The sequence below is a fragment of the Aspergillus pseudodeflectus genome (genome assembly GCF_044049435.1).
Source record: "Aspergillus pseudodeflectus strain CBS 756.74 chromosome Unknown BJX68scaffold_15, whole genome shotgun sequence".
NCBI lineage: Eukaryota > Fungi > Ascomycota > Eurotiomycetes > Eurotiales > Aspergillaceae > Aspergillus > Aspergillus pseudodeflectus.
In genome coordinates this window covers 443864-459840 of record NW_027263791.1, presented here as the reverse complement: position 1 = coordinate 459840, position 15977 = coordinate 443864, and the positions used below count along the sequence as shown (strand labels likewise).

Genomic DNA, 15977 nt, shown 5'->3' with positions numbered 1-15977 from the left:
GGGGATGTTCCTGAGGCATCGGCAGGCACCGGTCCTTTCCTCTTCGGGCAATTCCATCCCGCGGAAACGCGTGACGGGCGTGTCTCAGAGAGCTTCACGTTCCAGACCCTTTATTCTTCTTTTTATTCTTCTTGAGCTTCATCCTTTTCCTCCACTGCTCAGCTCCGCAACGGAGATCAGCCTCCGTCGCTCTGAAATGTTGCCGACCACGGCTACCCTATTGCGACCACCAGCAAACGCGCTTGCTGCCTGAACTCAACAGTCCCGCACCATGTCCACATGGACCGCCCTGAACGTCGAGCCCGATGAGGCCATTGAAGAGGAGGTCGATGATACTAAGGAGATCCAGATCGAAGAAGCGCTCAAACTCTATCAAAATGCCCTGAAACTTCATTCCCAAGGCCCCCAATTCTACGACCAAGCCGCCGAGGCGTACGAAGCGCTCCTCAACTCCGAGATCTTCAAGTACCCCGAGTCAATCTCCGATTTTAAGAGACTCGCCCTTCAAAACTCAGAGCTCCAGCTTGGCGGGATATCGAATAATGCAGATGTGGATGACACTGTCGCGACACTGGGAGAATTCAATATCAGCGATTCCACTTCGAGCACTTTGCAGCAGACCATCTTCCTCTCGTATAAGAACTATGGGCAATACGCTCTCGATACCCTACGAGCCCTTCTGCAGGACATTTCGAAACTGGCTGAGGCTGCGCCAGAGGTTCTATCAAAGATTACGGAGCGCTCCAGGACTGCGCTAACCTCCTTTGCGGACGCATTAGAACGGGATGACACCGACCTGAACCTTTGGAGACAGAGCGCACGGCTGAGCAGTGCCTTACAGAGCTATCGCCTCACCCGATTCTGCCTTGAAAGTGTCCTAGCTGACGATGACAATCGCTTGGAGGTGCGGACAGCGCAGCTGGGTCTAGAAGAGACATTCGCTGAGGAAGGCTTACGCGAAGTCTTGCTGTCGGTACAGGATAGGCTGTCTGTGTCGCTTGTTCCTTTTAAAAAACCAAAGAAAGCTCTTGTCAAATTTCTCCAACGTCAAATCGACCCGTATCCTTATCTGCCTTCGCTCCCAGACGACTTACAAAACGTGGACCCGTCCCGAAACCCTCTTGCGTTCCAGGCTGTTCATTATGAAATTAAACTTGAGACCCTGACGTGGGCCGCCACTGGTAAAGAACTTCTCCGTTTGGTCAAGAACACAGACGATACCGTACCCGGTCTCGGGGCGTCTGTCACTATATCCCTACCGTCAAACAGCCCGGAGTTAACTGCCATTACGAACTCAATACAAAGACGGCTATCCAAGCCTCATTTTGATGACGATCGCCAGGCAGATACTCAGATGACTGATGATGGACAAAGCACTGACGTGCGGTCAGTCACTGGAATCCAGGGACTAGGACAGATCACGGATCATGGCGATGATCAATCATCTGTCGACCAGAGGGCGGAAAAGCAACTTATGGAATCTCTTGAGGTTCAGTCATCACAGCAACAGGACGCAGATCATCAAGACGAAGCAGAACCAGAACAAGAGGAGGCAAAACCGGAAGAGATAGAACCAAAGTCGCCGGAGGTCCCCGCTCGCAAGCGATCTTCCGCCTCCGCTATCGCAGAAGATCAAGCAGAACGGTTGAGAGTGAAAAGCAGAAGAACACGCTTGCGTGACTCGCTAGCTGAGGCTTCAACACAGGCGGAGGAGATCTCATTCGACCATTCCAAGTATTACGAAGACCTTATGAATCCCTACGTTCAGGTTGACGAAGGCGTTTTTGGTACTGTAGGACAGTTATTGTCTAAGCTTGGGGTTGAAGGCTTGGGTGATCTGGAAGACCTACGGAAACAAGTCGCCTATGCTACTGAAAGATTGGAATCTCCAGATACTCCAACCCACACAGCTGAAGAAGAAATTCATGTTCTCCCACAAGATCTCAGGAATATCATCCAAAACTGGGATGAGGGAAAATCTCAGCTCATGCAGCAAAGTGATACTTTGTCTGGAGTTCATGATATTCAAAGCATGGGCAGGTCTGGGCTTGCGGTTTTCCTCGAACACTCGAAGAAGTCAACCCACAAAATGAAGCCGAAAGATACCTGGACCGGGGAGAGAGAACTGACTGAATTCATTGCAGCTGTCAATAACGGCCGCTCCAACCTTCATGCTGCTGCTTTTGACTGGCTCAAGTGCCTTTTATGGCCGAACCACGCTGAATATACTTCGTGGGCGATGTCTATGGCCCCTACATTCTCCTCAAACCCTCGCCACAGACCTGGTTGTGTCCCAGGAGAATCTGGGGTTACTATCCTAGACTGGGCGGCCTTCGAGTCACCCTATGTCGGGTACCAATGGCCGGTCGGGGTTAAGGACATTGTGCTCCAGCTTCTCCTTGCAGACGACGAGTACATCTACAGGAGATTGGAAGATCAAACTAAAGTTCTCGAAAGCAAAATACTTAGATGTGATTCTGAGGTCGGGCCTCAATACGCCATGGAAGATTTTGCGGATCTGGATATGATCCAGGCCATTTTTGAGCTGCATCTCGACTTATACTCTTCCATGAATACACCCGACACTGAAGCAGACAAGCAAGCAAAGATATTTCAGCACGAACGCCTCCGGAGATGGTGTATGTTGGCGCGCACGGCTCTGACTCACTTCCTTGACCATTGTTCGCTGGAGCATAGCTGGGAAAAGATTGTCATCCGCCACATCTGGGCATCGACGTTCTATTCGAACATGGCAGCCGATGCCCAGCGTGAGCATATCCTGCTTTGCTTGCAAGACCTTAAACGTCTTCTCGTCACACTCAAAGATCCGGTGCTGTCGGTCGAAAATAACGCAATGATGTCCGAGTTGTCATCCGACGCAGTTGACAAGGAGATTTCAAAATTGAATTCTATGGATTTCTTCATGACGATCTTCAATCCGGACTCAGAAGATCCTGTTGGTCTCATTGAGACCATTGAGCCAATACTCGAGACTGCCTCTGTTGAGGTCGAGGAGACGGCGGATGACCAGCAAAGTGTACAGCGTCGTGGAATGAGCACTTTCTTGGACCAGGGAGATGCTACACTGAGGCTCTTCCTGTGGCGTCGGCTGCAGGACGCGTACAAAAAGATCGAGTACGTACCAAAGGTGGTTTCTTGTCATTTCCGGAGTATCGAGATAATAGTGGAGGAACTGAAGAGTTCGTCCTATATTGAGGAACACAGTGGGCACCGTCCAGTAACCCTTATTCGATGGCTGAAATCACTTGACGGCATCATAAACATGACGGTATCAACAGTCTTACAGGAATCTGACAAGGCCTACGAATGCTTTGACATGGAACACGTCAGGTCATCAATGTCGGCGATTGGTTTTCTCATCTGGCTGGTCTACAGCATGATAATCTACGAAGACGCGGTGCGCATCGGACAAATCCGCAAACCTGACCTGCGCGCGTCACTTGCGAAGTCCCTGGAAAACTTCAAGGACAAGCTTCGAACGATGCTAGTGCGTTGCTGGATTTTGCTATACACTCTCCTAAAAGAGGGCATTGCCCAGAACAAAGAATTGTTTGGTGAGCCTTTGGAAGATCGAATGTATTATCTGCGCGCGGTACACAATAGTCTGGGTATCCGCCAAATTTGCGGACGGTCTTCGAAGCAGTTCCTGAAACTGATGAAGTCCGAACTCTTCTCGCTGGAGGTGAAACAAGATGTTGAGATTGATATTTGCCAGATCCTCTTCGACCTCCACGGTGTCAAAGTGGCTCCCAGTGATAATTTGCTAAGTGACCACAGCTGCAATGCTGAAAAGCTCGATCGTGCCACAGCGATAATGATGATCGACTTTGTAATGAAGCAGGCAAAGAAGATCAACATAAAAGATTTGTCCAAGTCCGAGCTGAAGAGCACAATGGAGAAGATGCAGGCATCCATCGGTTCGACCAAAGCACCACCACCTGTGACTTTCAATCGCCGCGTCCTTAACGCCTACATGAAGTCGCCTATTGGTCCCTCAGAACTATTCCGTGCGGTGCGAGGCGTAGCAGACATTCCACTGATCCCAGTACCGACCGAAAACGCACTCATCGCGCGAAAAGGCTGGTGTTTCCTCCTAGGCTACGCCGCATTGACGAGGTTTCGCTCGCAGAAGCGATTGACGCCCGTCTCAACGGCCGATCTCGATGAAGCCATCTCGTGGTTCAAGCAAGATTTAGAGCACGGAACTTCCAAATGGGAGACTTGGTACCGACTCGCTCAAACTTGGGATTCGAAGGTCGAAGAAGACATCACCTGGTCCGCAGATAAGATCAACAACAACCGTACAGAGCTTGTCACATGGCAACGCAATGCAATGCACTGCTACGCCATGGCAATCGCCACAGCCGCCAGAACTGCGGATCCGGATCCAGAGACTCGAGCACTGCTGGCCGATCTCTATACAGACTTTGGAATTCGGTTATACTCCTCTTCGCGGGAACCACTGTCTATGGGAGCTTTCAGTCTTGTTGACTTCACTCGCCACTATAATAACGAGGAAAGCCAGCGGATGTACGAGGGTAAGCCGTTCAAGGAGATAAGAGTTTATGCTGTTTGGAGACTTGCCAGCTATCTCCTTCGACGTGCGATAATCGATAAGCCCAAGAACTGGATGTAAGCTATCACGTATTCGATTATGTGGCTGTATCGCTAATCTTCGACAACAGGGCGCACTACATGCTGAGCAAATGCTTGTGGAAGATGTTCAGTTGTGATGATACCGTGAGAGGCTCGTCTCCTCGTATCAGCGTTGATAGCGTCTTGGACTCTTTGCTCGATACTATCGATGCACTGCCGCAGCGAAACTCGCGGTCAGAGCAAATATTCGAACCTCACTATAAGCTGGTCTCCATCGTCAACAAGCTTGTCAGACGAGAGATATTGATGGTAAGAATATCACCCCCTAATATATCATGCGATTTACTCATGTCTGTAGCCGGCGGAAGCAAGTAAAACTCTAGTTGCTACGCCATGGGCTCGAAAGGTTCCACCCCCGGAGGACAAGGGTTCCTGGAACAAGTACATATTTGATGTGCTTAAGAACCTCAAGAATGCGGACAAGGCAAATTGGCATCACCGCATGGCTGCCAGGGTACGCAAAACCCCACAAGAACCCAATTAATCATGCACAGGGGCTCACACCTGACAGGCCGCCCATATTATATACGATGATGACAAAAATGCTACTGCTGCTGCAAAAGCCAAAGCCGAACTTACACAACAGATCTTCACAAAGACTATGGCGATACAGGTTTGGAAACCCGAGTACGAGCGTCCAGGAAGACACTTTGTATACACAACGCGATACGTGTACTTCTTTATAGCTCTGCTTGACCAGGTTGACGACCGCGCAAACCTTGAGCAACTACTGCGTCGCGTACGCAAGAAACAGGGCGACTTTATCAACCATACTAAGTTGTGGGAGGACATGTGTCTCACCTATGCCCGAGTCATACGGAGAGCTGGCCATATTAGTGAGGGCCATGAGGAAGGTGTCTTCAAGCCCATCGGGTGGGAGGAGTTTGTCGCGAATACTGCTCGTCTTGAAGACCTTGCGCAACTCGCCCCAGAGAGTTCGTCCATTCTCGAACTTTTGCGAGATGCCATCGAGCTGAAGAAGCTCAATAACAATCTCATGAAGGTAGCTTCACTCGAGGACCTGATCGCGGATCTGTATTCCCGTCTCTACGAAGTCAATATGCCCCAGGTGATGGAACAGGTCCACGAAGAAAACAAAGAGAAAATGAAGGTCGACCACATCCTTATGACAACCGATGGACCAGGAGATAACTCTACACCCCCAAACTCAGCGCCTGCCTCGGAAGCCCCGGCGCCTCGCGGCCGAACAAAGGGCATCGCCCGGAGGGACATTCAAAAACGAGCGGAGACGATTGTCGCGCGCAGGGTACCTGTTCGTGTACCGGCAAGGGCTCCCGCAGCAGCCGAGCCCGAGTCGAGTGCCAATGTCACGGCTCCCACTGGCCCCAAACCTGTTATTGAGATCGGTATCCGGCAACCGCCTCTGGATGACGGTGGATCGGCGCAGCAGAGTGACATTCCGAACAGTGTGCATGATAGCGCTGACGATGAAAGTGAGTTGAGCGAAATGGATGAGGAGAAGCTTTCTAGGCTTGCAGCTGATCCAAAAATGCTTTTTCCGAATCTGCATGACCGGGGGTCCTTGGATCCAGAATCAGAAATGTCCGCTCAACCTAGTCCCGCCGCGGACGGTACACATGAGGGTGGTGAAGATGCTGATAGGGAGGGTGACGGTGATGCTAATCCAGACCTCGGCGGCGGAGAAGGAGAAGGCGATACAATCAATGAAGACGGCGAAGATGCAGGCGATGAAGATGGCGAAGGCGAGGGCGAGGGCGAAAATGAAGGCGAAGATGTTGAAATGGAAGACGGAGGGGAGGAGGAAGATGAAGCAGGTGACGAAGAGGGGGAGGACGATGAAGACGCTCACATAGAAGGAGCCTCCGACGCTGATATGGACCGAGGCGAGGACCACGTCCCCGAACAGGAAGGTGCTGCTCTAGGCCACAACGAGAGCGAGAATGTGTATGACTCTGAACAGGCTGCAGAGTTCTGAACAGGTCTACTGAGCGATTGATGGAATTACCTGTATGGGTGGTGTTGAATGTGTGCATTTATATGAGCGGCTATTCTCTGTATTTTATCTATATCCTCAGATCAGGTCATGGGTAGGTGTTTGGGTTTCTTGCTGTTAGGCTATTATATTGAGCTCTCGGGAGGAAAGGAACTTAAAGAATCAATGTGTACTATGGGTATAATGTTATGAACAAGAACCTTGGCATGTCAAGAAGTAACCTGACGTCGTGACAGCCTCCAAATGCAGTAAACCGCCATCCAGTAACGCCAAACAATCGAGAAAAAACAAAAGAGTCTAGATGTCGTCCTCCGGCGCAAAGTCCCACTTGCGAGTCGCCATCTTCCTCTGGCTCTTTCCGGGGGAACCTACCGAAGGAGTTTTGAACATGCTATCCGCGAGCTTCAGTTGATCCATTTTGCGGAGCGCGACCTCGATATCGCTCTCGCGGCCAAGGATATTAGCACTGCGGGAGGGTTCTAGGACGGTGTTTTTGGATTTCGACTTCTTCGTTGGCGATCTGCATGTCAACTCGCGCTCCAACGATGTGATTCGGCTGCGAAGCTGGTCGTTTTCGAACTCGAGCTCTTCGACCCGCTCATCAGATGATGGGTCCGGATCTTGGTAGACTGGTTTAAGGTTAGCATAGGATTAAATGTTTCAAGAGGGTATTATAGGCGTACTCTTGAACCCTTGAGAGAACAGCTCAATCTTCTTATCAATGTGCTCGTCATTGTGTCCAGCCTATACGAATTAGTGAATGTCCCAGAAGAAAAGCACATTGTGCCTCACCTGTTCATCCCAAGCGCTTTGCCATCTTTTTCTTTCCTGCTCCATTTTCTCATCCATCTCAACCCAGCATTCTTCTCGCACTTCTTGCTCGATCAGGAGACATCTTTCTTCACTTACAATGAGTGCTGTCTCCATCTCGGCTCTTAGGATTTCCTCTTCCGCTAGTCGAATGGTGAGCTTCTCGTTCTCTGCTGTTAAACGCTCAATCTCAGCCAAAGCCTTTTCAAGTTCTTCAGCCAGGCCAGGTTGAGGCGATTGGCGTCCACCAGAGCCTTTGCGAGACCCAAGAGTACTTGACAAGATTGACTCGGCGGAAGGAGCTCGAGGGACAGTGACTTCTCGGGCTAGGGCGGAGTATCGCAGTATTTGCGAGGTAGCATTATAATCGCCCAGTGGATCAGCAGTCACAATCATTAGTGCTTTTTGCGGGTGTCTATTGATCGAAGATTGACTGGATGATGGGAAAGAGTTTGAGAATAGTAATTCAGTAAGCTTGCACTGCCTGTAAGGGACCATAGCAGTCTGAACAAGTTAGCGTGTGGGAGCCATACGCAAGAATTAGAGCCTACCTTGTTTCCATCCTGAAGGCCACTTTGCATTTGCAGGCACTGCCCCAAGTACATCAAACTTTCATTGATTTTACCAGCTTCGGCGAGGGTGGAACCTGCGGTCTTTGCGGTACGTGCTCGCTCCGATCCTATGGCGGTTAGTGTCACTTGTACAAATTATACATATTACTATTCACACTAACCAGCAAGATCAGCAACAGTAAGGGTGTTGCCTATCCAAGTCTCTTCGCCGGTCCTCTTGTTTCTCATTCTCCGCTTGACCTCTAGGCAGAAGAAGCCATGGCTGCGGGAACTGACACTGTTGGCACCCGTTCCAGTAACTTTGCGCTCAGTTAGACCTATCTCAAGGACTGCTAGTGCTTCTTCGTAAGTGCTGCATGCAATTTTTCGTAGTCCTGCTACGACCTTCCTGTCTGGAGAGCCTTCAGTTGGCTTGAAGAAGAGGGCCTTTCTTCGATCTTTTTGGGAGGTTGGTCCTTGGCGCGAAACGGCGCTTCCTTGGCCGGGGACTATAGCGGGCGACAGAAGGTCGAAGATTCGGTCATTGTACACCTCGTACATCGAGACTAGAACAATATATTCGGAATGAGGGTTAAGGTCAAGCGTGAGATGACCAACGTCAGGGGACCTGGGTAGAGTGCTGGCTCTCATAGGCATGTGGCGACGAGGAAATATAAGAGCAGGCATGGGTTCCTTTATCGTTGGAGAGGCTAGATTAGCTTTATGTAACTCAACAGGACTGGATGTGATATTATTGAGCTTTCGGCTCTTGGAGTGCTTTGTTGTAGTCCTGGGGCTCGGGGAACTCAGATTGGTTTGGGGTTGGGTTATTGTCTTGTAAAAGTATTGGAGCAGATCCCGGGGACCAAGTGGGTTTAGAATCGGGGCTCCATGAAGTGGGTTCGGGAGAGGTGATTTCCATACCGCCATAGGGGTGTGAGCTCTAGAAGAACTCATAGGTGTCTGGGCCCTGGAATTCCTGCCGCGGTCGGGCTCGCCATATACGGCTTCGAGAAAGGTCTGAGCAGTGAACAGCTGGGATTCGGAAGCATCGGAGGCAGCCACAGAGGCGAGAAGTATAGGGGGAATGGTGTTGTCAGGCGGCTTGATGGTGGAGGCTAAGGACTTGAAGATTAGATCGAGGCTCATTTGGGTAATTCCTCTTTGTGTCTTCGAGCCTAGGATAGTATGGCTCTGTGAACTTATTATCAGTACAGTCCACTGCTGCAGTGAAATGTCTCGCACCTTTCCGCTTCCCGTCACTCCCAATGTCGCAACTAATCCATCCCTCTGCTCAAGAAGAACTCCCTTAACCAAGGATTGAACGCCGGTCTCTTGGAAGACATTAAGTTGAGTTGCTGATTCGTCAAAGACCTGGGTAAATCCGAATTTCTCGACTCCCCGTTTGCGTGCATCACTGGGGGGCTGCAGAGTGATGTGGGTGGGGGCTGATACTAAGTCGGGCTCATTCTGATGAGTCTGTGAGGCTTCAGGCTTCTCCACTGTCAGGCAGCGCTCGGCTTGCTCGTCTTGTTGCTGTGAAATTGGAGGCCGGAGGCGGAGGTACACCTGGAAGAGGGACGACGGAGAATTTGTTGAAGTCATGGCTGCAGGGACCTCAATATTGACCGTCAATTCAGCGACGATGTGCAGCAGGGCCGTATATTCTGAGCCGACGATGCAAGGACCAGGCGATGTCGGTGAAATAATCAATAAATGCAGTTCGTTGGAGAAGCTCCAGCTCAATCACGAGATTTGATTTTCCTGTAAAGGGCTTAGCGTGCCGTTGTCGTGACAACGACACTCCGAATAGCCTGAGTTGAGGCCTGATTCACCAGGCAGCAACCAAGGACGCCCGCTCTGGTTCTTGACTCTGGAACCCTGCTGAACTCGTACCTCGACTTTTGCGACAGGAATGCCTTCAACGGCCGGCAAAACGCCTCCGTTGTGCCTATGGGGCAGACACGGCTGAATCGAGAACGGTGTCATGACTAGACAGCCTCACGGCGGCGAAGCAAGCCCCCTTCGTATCCGTCAGGGATTTCTCAAGCATTGACGGACGGTTCAACAGCTCCAGATCACATTCTTCAGTCATATTCAGCCTTATACCGGTGAGATCAGAAGCGGCTCATTTGCCAGACAAGCTTCTCTGACAATCATGAAGGTTCTCACACGAGTAGGCGCTGGGCAGTGTGCTGCGCCTCGCTCTTAGTGTCCCAAAGCATCAAAGCAGATGGCCACAGCCTCATCAGCGCCGAGAAATCCTATACGAGCACTCAGATCGGGGAAAGCGTGTCATTCGAGCAACCAGGATTGGTGGCGCTAAGGTTTGACATGGTCAAGCCCAGATACGAGTTACCGGATCGGGAACCTCGTTCTCGCTACCCACCAAATGACTGCCACCATCGTGACGAAGATCGATGCCATCACGCAGCCATGGCTATAGGGAAAGTGAGGATATTTAATGCCCGACATCCCATGATGGATTCGAAAGAGACACCCAACAAACACCAAGCGAAATCGTTTATCACACCCTGAATACCATTGAAGCAAATCCAAACACAACAAATATATCGTCGCATCGCCCACCAACAATGTTTGAAAAAAGATCTGCTTACCGTAAGCACTATACTTGGCTTCGCAACGATGCGTGCTAACCTGTCGCAGAGGAAGGGAGCATCTGGTACTATGCACCCAACAAAGGCGCGCCCATCGCTTTCGCCATACTCTTCGCGATGTCCGGAATCTGGCATGGGTACCAGTGCCAGTAAGTGGTCGACTATTTGGTTACAGTGATGACGATGACTGATCATTCTACAGCAAATACAAATCATGGAGAGTTACCGGCATGCTACCCTGGTCCGCCCTGCTTTTTACAGTCGGCTTTATCCTACGGACCATAGGCGCTTTTGGAGAGTGGGATAACGTTCCGATATATATCGCGAGCACTGTTTTCCTTCTGGCAGGCCCGTAAGTCACCTCCTTGTGTCTGAGTCCTGCATTTTCTAATCTGCCTAGGCCCGTGTATGAGGGTGCGAATTTCTTCATTCTCGGCCGAATCCTCTACTACATACCATACCTCTCGCCTATCCACCCCGGACGTGTCTTTTCGACTTTCTTGGCTCTGCTGATGTTCGTCGAAGCATTCACGGCGAACGGAGCGGCCTTGCTGGCGAATACAGAGGCATCGGAGAGACGACGAAATACCGGGGAAGCCCTGCTCAAAGCTGCATTGATCCTCCAGCTCGTACTGATGGTCGGTTTCGTCTCGCTAGCTGGCACATTCAACCGGAGAGCCTACCGTGCCGGGCTTCTTACCAAGAAGCTCAAGCATGTACTCACGATTCTGTACTGCAGCTGCTTTCTCATCACCACGCGTACGGTGTTTCGGACTGTTGAGTATTTTCTGGCGGCCAACCAACACACGTGGGATAACCCAGATGAGGTCGACCCAATCATCAAGAACGAGTGGATTTTCTGGATCTTTGAGGTTGTCATCATGTACATGAACACCACGATGCTGAACGTCGTCCATCCGATGCAGTTCTTGCCGTCATCGAACAAGATCTACCTTGCGAGAGATGGAGTGACAGAAGTCGAAGGCCCTGGGTTTGACGACCCTCGTCCTTGGTTTGTGACTTTCATCGACCCCTTTGACATCGTGGGTCTTATTTTCAAGAAGGGCAAGCAGGGCAAATATTGGGAAGTTGAACCTGAGGCAAACACCGGGTTGAAGACCGAGGAGACCGACAATAATGCAGCAGAGCGACGGGGTTGCTTTGTATAGATGGTCTTTTCGTTACTAGATCGCATTGCAGAGTTCTTTTGTCATGTAATTTGAGCTTGATATCTTGCGCAGTTGTTTATACTATAGTCATAATATGATTACAAGTTACAGATCTGAAGATAAATAGTCGCAATCGAAACATTGAACATGTTGGTTGGTGTCGCTTGTCGCTCAAGGAGCAGCAAGGCGGAGAAAGCTTCAAGGGTCCGCGGAGTAGTCAGGACACTTTTCCTCTCATCTCTGCCACTACTCTTCTTCGCATACGCGCGAATCAACCACAAAACAAAAAAAGCCCTTGTGATATAGCCCGATTGAATGATATTGATTCATCTACGATATTTATAATCTTCTGTACCTACCACACTGTGTACAACCTCAGCAACTTCCGATTCCCGGGCTCGGCCGCACCGTCACTATGCTCTCCTTCCTCTCCTCAAGCCTGTCGAACACACGGCAAACCCTTGCCCAAGTGTTATCCTTTGGCCTCGTGCTGTCTACTGCTTTTATGCTCTGGAAAGGGCTGTCAATAGCTACGGCGTCTTCATCGCCAATCGTTGTCGGTATGTGACAGCTCGAAGCTCTAATCTATCCTGGATAATGCTAAGGAATCGTTGCAGTCCTCTCAGGATCTATGGAACCTGCCTTCCAACGTGGCGACCTTTTATTCCTCTGGAATCGCAGCCCCCGCGCTGAAATCGGCGAGATCGTCGTCTACAACGTGAAGGGCAAGGATATCCCGATCGTACACCGTGTTGTGCGGTCATTCCCTGAGGTAGAGGGGAAGCGGAAGACCGTGAAGGAGGTTCCTGAGTACGTTTTGAAACTCTACACTTTTCTTGAACCATTGCTTGGACGATGTAAGCTGACCGACTGTGTGCCACGTAGGTCCTCGCCAGTCCCCCCAAACATGCTCCTCACCAAGGGCGACAACAACATTGCAGACGACACGGAGCTTTACGCGCGCGGACAGGAATATTTGCACCGGAAGGAGGACATTGTGGGTAGCGTGCGCGGGTATATGCCGATGGTGGGCTATGTGACGATTATGCTGAGTGAGCACCCTTGGCTGAAGTCGGTGTTGTTGGGGATTATGGGCCTGATGGTGATTTTGCAGAGGGAGCAGTAAATTATCTTATCTGACAGAGCACAGTCATAGGGTATATGAGTCATTAGTTAGCATACCGATGTACTGTTCTGGATCCTTCAGAGGGTTTTATTCTTATCTAGGAAGTCGAGACTGGGAGCGACCTGAGTCTGGACTGACGTCGCAGCTTCTGGCGCCCCGCTTGAAAGAAATGGACCCGCCCCGCCAACAATTGCATGGGAAGTCCTGAGCTCTCTGCCTAACTCGTACTCTGCACTTGCGTCCAGTCGCCGCATATATTCCTGCGATCTCCCCAGAAGACATCGTTGTCCTGCACGTATCCGTTCAGACCTGCTTCCAACCTAAGATAGAAACAATGGGCAGCCAAAAGCGAATAGCCAAGGTACCCCAGCTCTTCCAGCTACCTACCCCTCCCTCAGCGAATCACCTAACACATTCAACAGGAACTCACAGAGCTCACCGAGTCTCCTCCTGAGGGTATCTCCGTCGAGCTAGCAAATGAGTCGAACCTCTACGAATGGAAAGTCCTCATGGACGGGCCTGAGGGTTCTCCTTTCTACGTACGTCCCCGACATCTTCTCCTTTCCAACTCCTATATCTTCCCCCTCTTGAAATAGACACCGCTAACAACTCCGCTATGCACAGAAAGGCAAATTTCAACTCAAGCTCGTTCTCCCAACGGAATACCCCTTCAAGCCACCGACCGTCTCCTTCGTGACCAAAATCTACCACCCGAACGTAACAAACGATGATAAGGGGAGCATGTGCCTGGGAATGCTAAAAGCAGACGAGTGGAAACCTTCTTCGAGACTGGGAGCCGTACTACAGTTTGCCAGGTCGTTGTTGGAGGAGCCGATGCCCGACGATGCGGTTGAGGCGAGAATCGCAGAGCAGTATCGTGATGATCGCAAGCGCTATGAGGAGATTGCGCGGGAGTGGACCAGGAAGTATGCGGCTGGATCATGAAGTGTGTCTTCTGCGGAGAAATGGGCGTGCATATGAGAATGATGAATGGGCATGGATGGCTTGATGCATCGCTGGACGCTGTGTTGGGCCCGTACTTAGATGTATCGTTGTGATCCCCTTGGGACTTCGAATGATTTGTGAAAGATCTGGCTGTACTTGCATAACGGACGAGACTCGAACGGTTAAATCGCATACTCTGGCCGTGGCAATGGCATTCTCCGATTCTTTGTTCCTGACTTGCATTCCATTTCGTAGCTTCTTTTGCATTCGGGTGTTGTCAACACCTGCAATGGTTTATGCGCTGCAGCTAGCTACATTTTGACATGCATGGGGAGGACTGACGCAACAGATATCGAGCTTTATTTACACGTCTTGGTCAGTCCATACTGACATGAAGATCAGCAGCCTGACGATGAACAGAATTCTGCATCAGCATATAGGCTCGAAACACGACAGGCTGGCTTGCCCGTCGCCACATTCCACCTCCATTCCTCACCAAACACCACAACAATTCTCTGCAGCGTCGCAAATAGTCTACGGCTGTACGCCTCGATGTCACAGCTAATGTAGCATCGGCATCCTGCTGCCCTTCACCGGGTATGTAGGGATGTCATAGATGGTATTTATCTCCCAGCATATACTTCACCTCGCATCTCCTCATATTGAGCTTCGACCGTCGACAGGCGCCGACAGCATTGCCAATCCAACCCGACTCAACTCGACAAACGAAGGCAAAACGGCAGATACTAGATTCAGCGCCAGAATGCACTTCTCACCCGCAACCCTCTCCCTCCTAGCCCTCCTCCCCATATCCCTCGCCCTCCCAGACAACGAGGTAGAATTGGGCTACCTCAAATGCGTCGTACGTCCCCCTTCACGTTTCTCATATTTACCCAAGCCAACAAACATGTATACTAACAAACGCACAGTCCGCCGTCATAAAAACAACCCACTTCCCCGAATGCACCTCGAGCTACAAACTCGACTGCTTCTGCGAAGCCGCAGGTGGTGGTAGCAGATCAACTTCCTCCAGCGGTATCATCGCCAGCACACCAGGAAACAGGGCGTGGGTTTACCAGCTCCCGCCTGAGACGGAGGAAATATGTGCTAGTTTCGGTGTCCGTACGTATCCACTCCTCTTTCCTCTACGTCTTTTTCCTCTCCTGTGCCTGCGGGATGAGCGTAGAGAATAGAAGCAAGAAGTTAACAAGTACATACTCAGCTCGAGACCAAATCCCAAAATACCTCTGCGACGACGACGCCGTCCCCGTTTCGCCGAGACGCGGGAGTACACCCATGGGTAGGGTAGAGAAGCCTCTTCCCGATTGTGAGGAGCGAGAGGATGGTATCGAGGAGTCTTCTAGCGGTGAAATGGCGAAGAGGTCTATTCCGCTTGAGGGGCCGAGGCTTCTCATTCCTGAGCATGAACCTTCTCCTACTGCTCCAGCTCCAGAGACGGATGACGATACCGATGTGGACGAGAAGGATGAAGAGGACGAAGAGAAGGATCGGGATCAGCGCGATGGCAGAGTGCTCGATGAGAAGAAGCACGCCGTATATGAGGTTGTCACTGTGACGAAGACTGAGACGCGGTGTTCGTGTGCAGAGCCCGCGACTGTTGCAGAAGATCCAGAATCTCAAGAGAAAACATCCGGTGCACTTCACGGCACTCATGTTGCAGTCCCCACGCCTGCTCCTGCCTCTGAGGAAGATACCGAGACCGAGACCGAGACGGAGAGGGAACGTAACCCCGCCGGTGCCTCATCGTCTGTCCGTGTTCCATCTTCGCCTGCTGGCACGTCAGTTGTTCCGACGGGCGTTGATGCGGAGCGGGAGGAGGAGCAAGGCGAGCATAAGCCTGCCGAGGAGATGTTCCACGGCGGTGCGGTGAGTACGGCGTTCTCCAAGAGTGTTGGAGTTCTGGTTGGAGTTGTTGCGGGGTTTGTTTTGTTGTAGTGATATAATGGTATAGATTTGAGGTTTGGTTTGGTTTGATTTACTTATTGGACTTCCTGTTCGATTTGGATTCGAAGTATGCTTGTTACTTCGGATTAATGACGATACTGCTTCTATCATTGTATTATTACAAGAAAAGACATTGCTTCA

The 15977-nt window shown here is 50.8% G+C and overlaps 6 protein-coding genes across 6 annotated transcripts; 5 read left to right on the top strand and 1 right to left on the bottom strand.

Moving 5' to 3' along the window:
* The first annotated feature begins 87 nt into the window (after window positions 1-87).
* Window positions 88-6817, top strand: hir3 (putative transcriptional corepressor of histone genes (Hir3)). The gene is made up of 4 exons (XM_071039776.1): window positions 88-4653; window positions 4707-4926; window positions 4976-5131; window positions 5189-6817. Exons 1-4 carry the CDS (start codon window positions 272-274, stop codon window positions 6632-6634), a joined length of 6204 nt encoding a protein of 2067 aa, XP_070900536.1. The 5' UTR covers window positions 88-271; the 3' UTR covers window positions 6635-6817.
* On the bottom strand, window positions 6807-9618 carry BJX68DRAFT_274994 (kinesin family protein; the record flags this gene model as incomplete). Its single annotated transcript, XM_071047753.1, has 6 exons — window positions 6807-7281; window positions 7336-7396; window positions 7445-7966; window positions 8014-8141; window positions 8196-9207; window positions 9259-9618. 6 exons carry the CDS (start codon window positions 9616-9618, stop codon window positions 6950-6952), a joined length of 2415 nt encoding a protein of 804 aa, XP_070900535.1. The 3' UTR covers window positions 6807-6949.
* Window positions 9619-9889: 271 nt separating this feature from the next.
* Window positions 9890-11872, top strand: BJX68DRAFT_57427 (putative RTA1 domain protein). The gene is made up of 5 exons (XM_071049428.1): window positions 9890-10124; window positions 10178-10632; window positions 10681-10780; window positions 10834-10983; window positions 11032-11872. Exons 2-5 carry the CDS (start codon window positions 10608-10610, stop codon window positions 11798-11800), a joined length of 1044 nt encoding a protein of 347 aa, XP_070900534.1. The 5' UTR covers window positions 9890-10124; window positions 10178-10607; the 3' UTR covers window positions 11801-11872.
* A 163-nt stretch (window positions 11873-12035) lies between these two features.
* sec11 (signal peptidase complex catalytic subunit SEC11) lies at window positions 12036-13101 on the top strand. Its single transcript, XM_071039775.1, has 3 exons — window positions 12036-12360; window positions 12418-12610; window positions 12686-13101. The coding sequence occupies exons 1-3, from the start codon at window positions 12216-12218 to the stop codon at window positions 12924-12926; spliced, it is 579 nt and encodes a 192-aa protein (XP_070900533.1). The 5' UTR covers window positions 12036-12215; the 3' UTR covers window positions 12927-13101.
* Window positions 13089-14143, top strand: BJX68DRAFT_234635 (putative ubiquitin conjugating enzyme (UbcB)). Its single transcript, XM_071039774.1, has 3 exons — window positions 13089-13287; window positions 13349-13465; window positions 13551-14143. Exons 1-3 carry the CDS (start codon window positions 13261-13263, stop codon window positions 13869-13871), a joined length of 465 nt encoding a protein of 154 aa, XP_070900532.1. The 5' UTR covers window positions 13089-13260; the 3' UTR covers window positions 13872-14143.
* Window positions 14144-14634: 491 nt separating this feature from the next.
* On the top strand, window positions 14635-15827 carry BJX68DRAFT_265589 (extracellular serine rich protein; the record flags this gene model as incomplete). Its single annotated transcript, XM_071045284.1, has 3 exons — window positions 14635-14733; window positions 14801-14993; window positions 15094-15827. 3 exons carry the CDS (start codon window positions 14635-14637, stop codon window positions 15825-15827), a joined length of 1026 nt encoding a protein of 341 aa, XP_070900531.1.
* Between the last annotated feature and the right edge of the window lie 150 nt (window positions 15828-15977).

Bases quoted from the DNA above. Each gene is read 5' to 3' on its own strand.
- hir3 (XM_071039776.1), top strand. From the start codon at position 272: ATGTCCACATGGACCGCCCTGAACGTCGAGCCCGATGAGGCCATTGAA. The intron at 4,927-4,975 runs GTAAGAATATCA...TCATGTCTGTAG, and splicing joins TCAGACGAGAGATATTGATG to CCGGCGGAAGCAAGTAAAAC. The intron at 5,132-5,188 runs GTACGCAAAACC...CACACCTGACAG, and splicing joins ATCACCGCATGGCTGCCAGG to GCCGCCCATATTATATACGA.
- BJX68DRAFT_57427 (XM_071049428.1), top strand. From the start codon at position 10,608: ATGTTTGAAAAAAGATCTGCTTACC. The intron at 10,633-10,680 runs GTAAGCACTATA...AACCTGTCGCAG, and splicing joins TGAAAAAAGATCTGCTTACC to AGGAAGGGAGCATCTGGTAC. The intron at 10,984-11,031 runs GTAAGTCACCTC...TAATCTGCCTAG, and splicing joins GTTTTCCTTCTGGCAGGCCC to GCCCGTGTATGAGGGTGCGA.
- sec11 (XM_071039775.1), top strand. From the start codon at position 12,216: ATGCTCTCCTTCCTCTCCTCAAGCCTGTCGAACACACGGCAAACCCTT. The intron at 12,361-12,417 runs GTATGTGACAGC...GAATCGTTGCAG, and splicing joins TTCATCGCCAATCGTTGTCG to TCCTCTCAGGATCTATGGAA. The intron at 12,611-12,685 runs GTACGTTTTGAA...TGTGCCACGTAG, and splicing joins ACCGTGAAGGAGGTTCCTGA to GTCCTCGCCAGTCCCCCCAA.
- BJX68DRAFT_234635 (XM_071039774.1), top strand. From the start codon at position 13,261: ATGGGCAGCCAAAAGCGAATAGCCAAG. The intron at 13,288-13,348 runs GTACCCCAGCTC...CACATTCAACAG, and splicing joins GCCAAAAGCGAATAGCCAAG to GAACTCACAGAGCTCACCGA. The intron at 13,466-13,550 runs GTACGTCCCCGA...CGCTATGCACAG, and splicing joins CTGAGGGTTCTCCTTTCTAC to AAAGGCAAATTTCAACTCAA.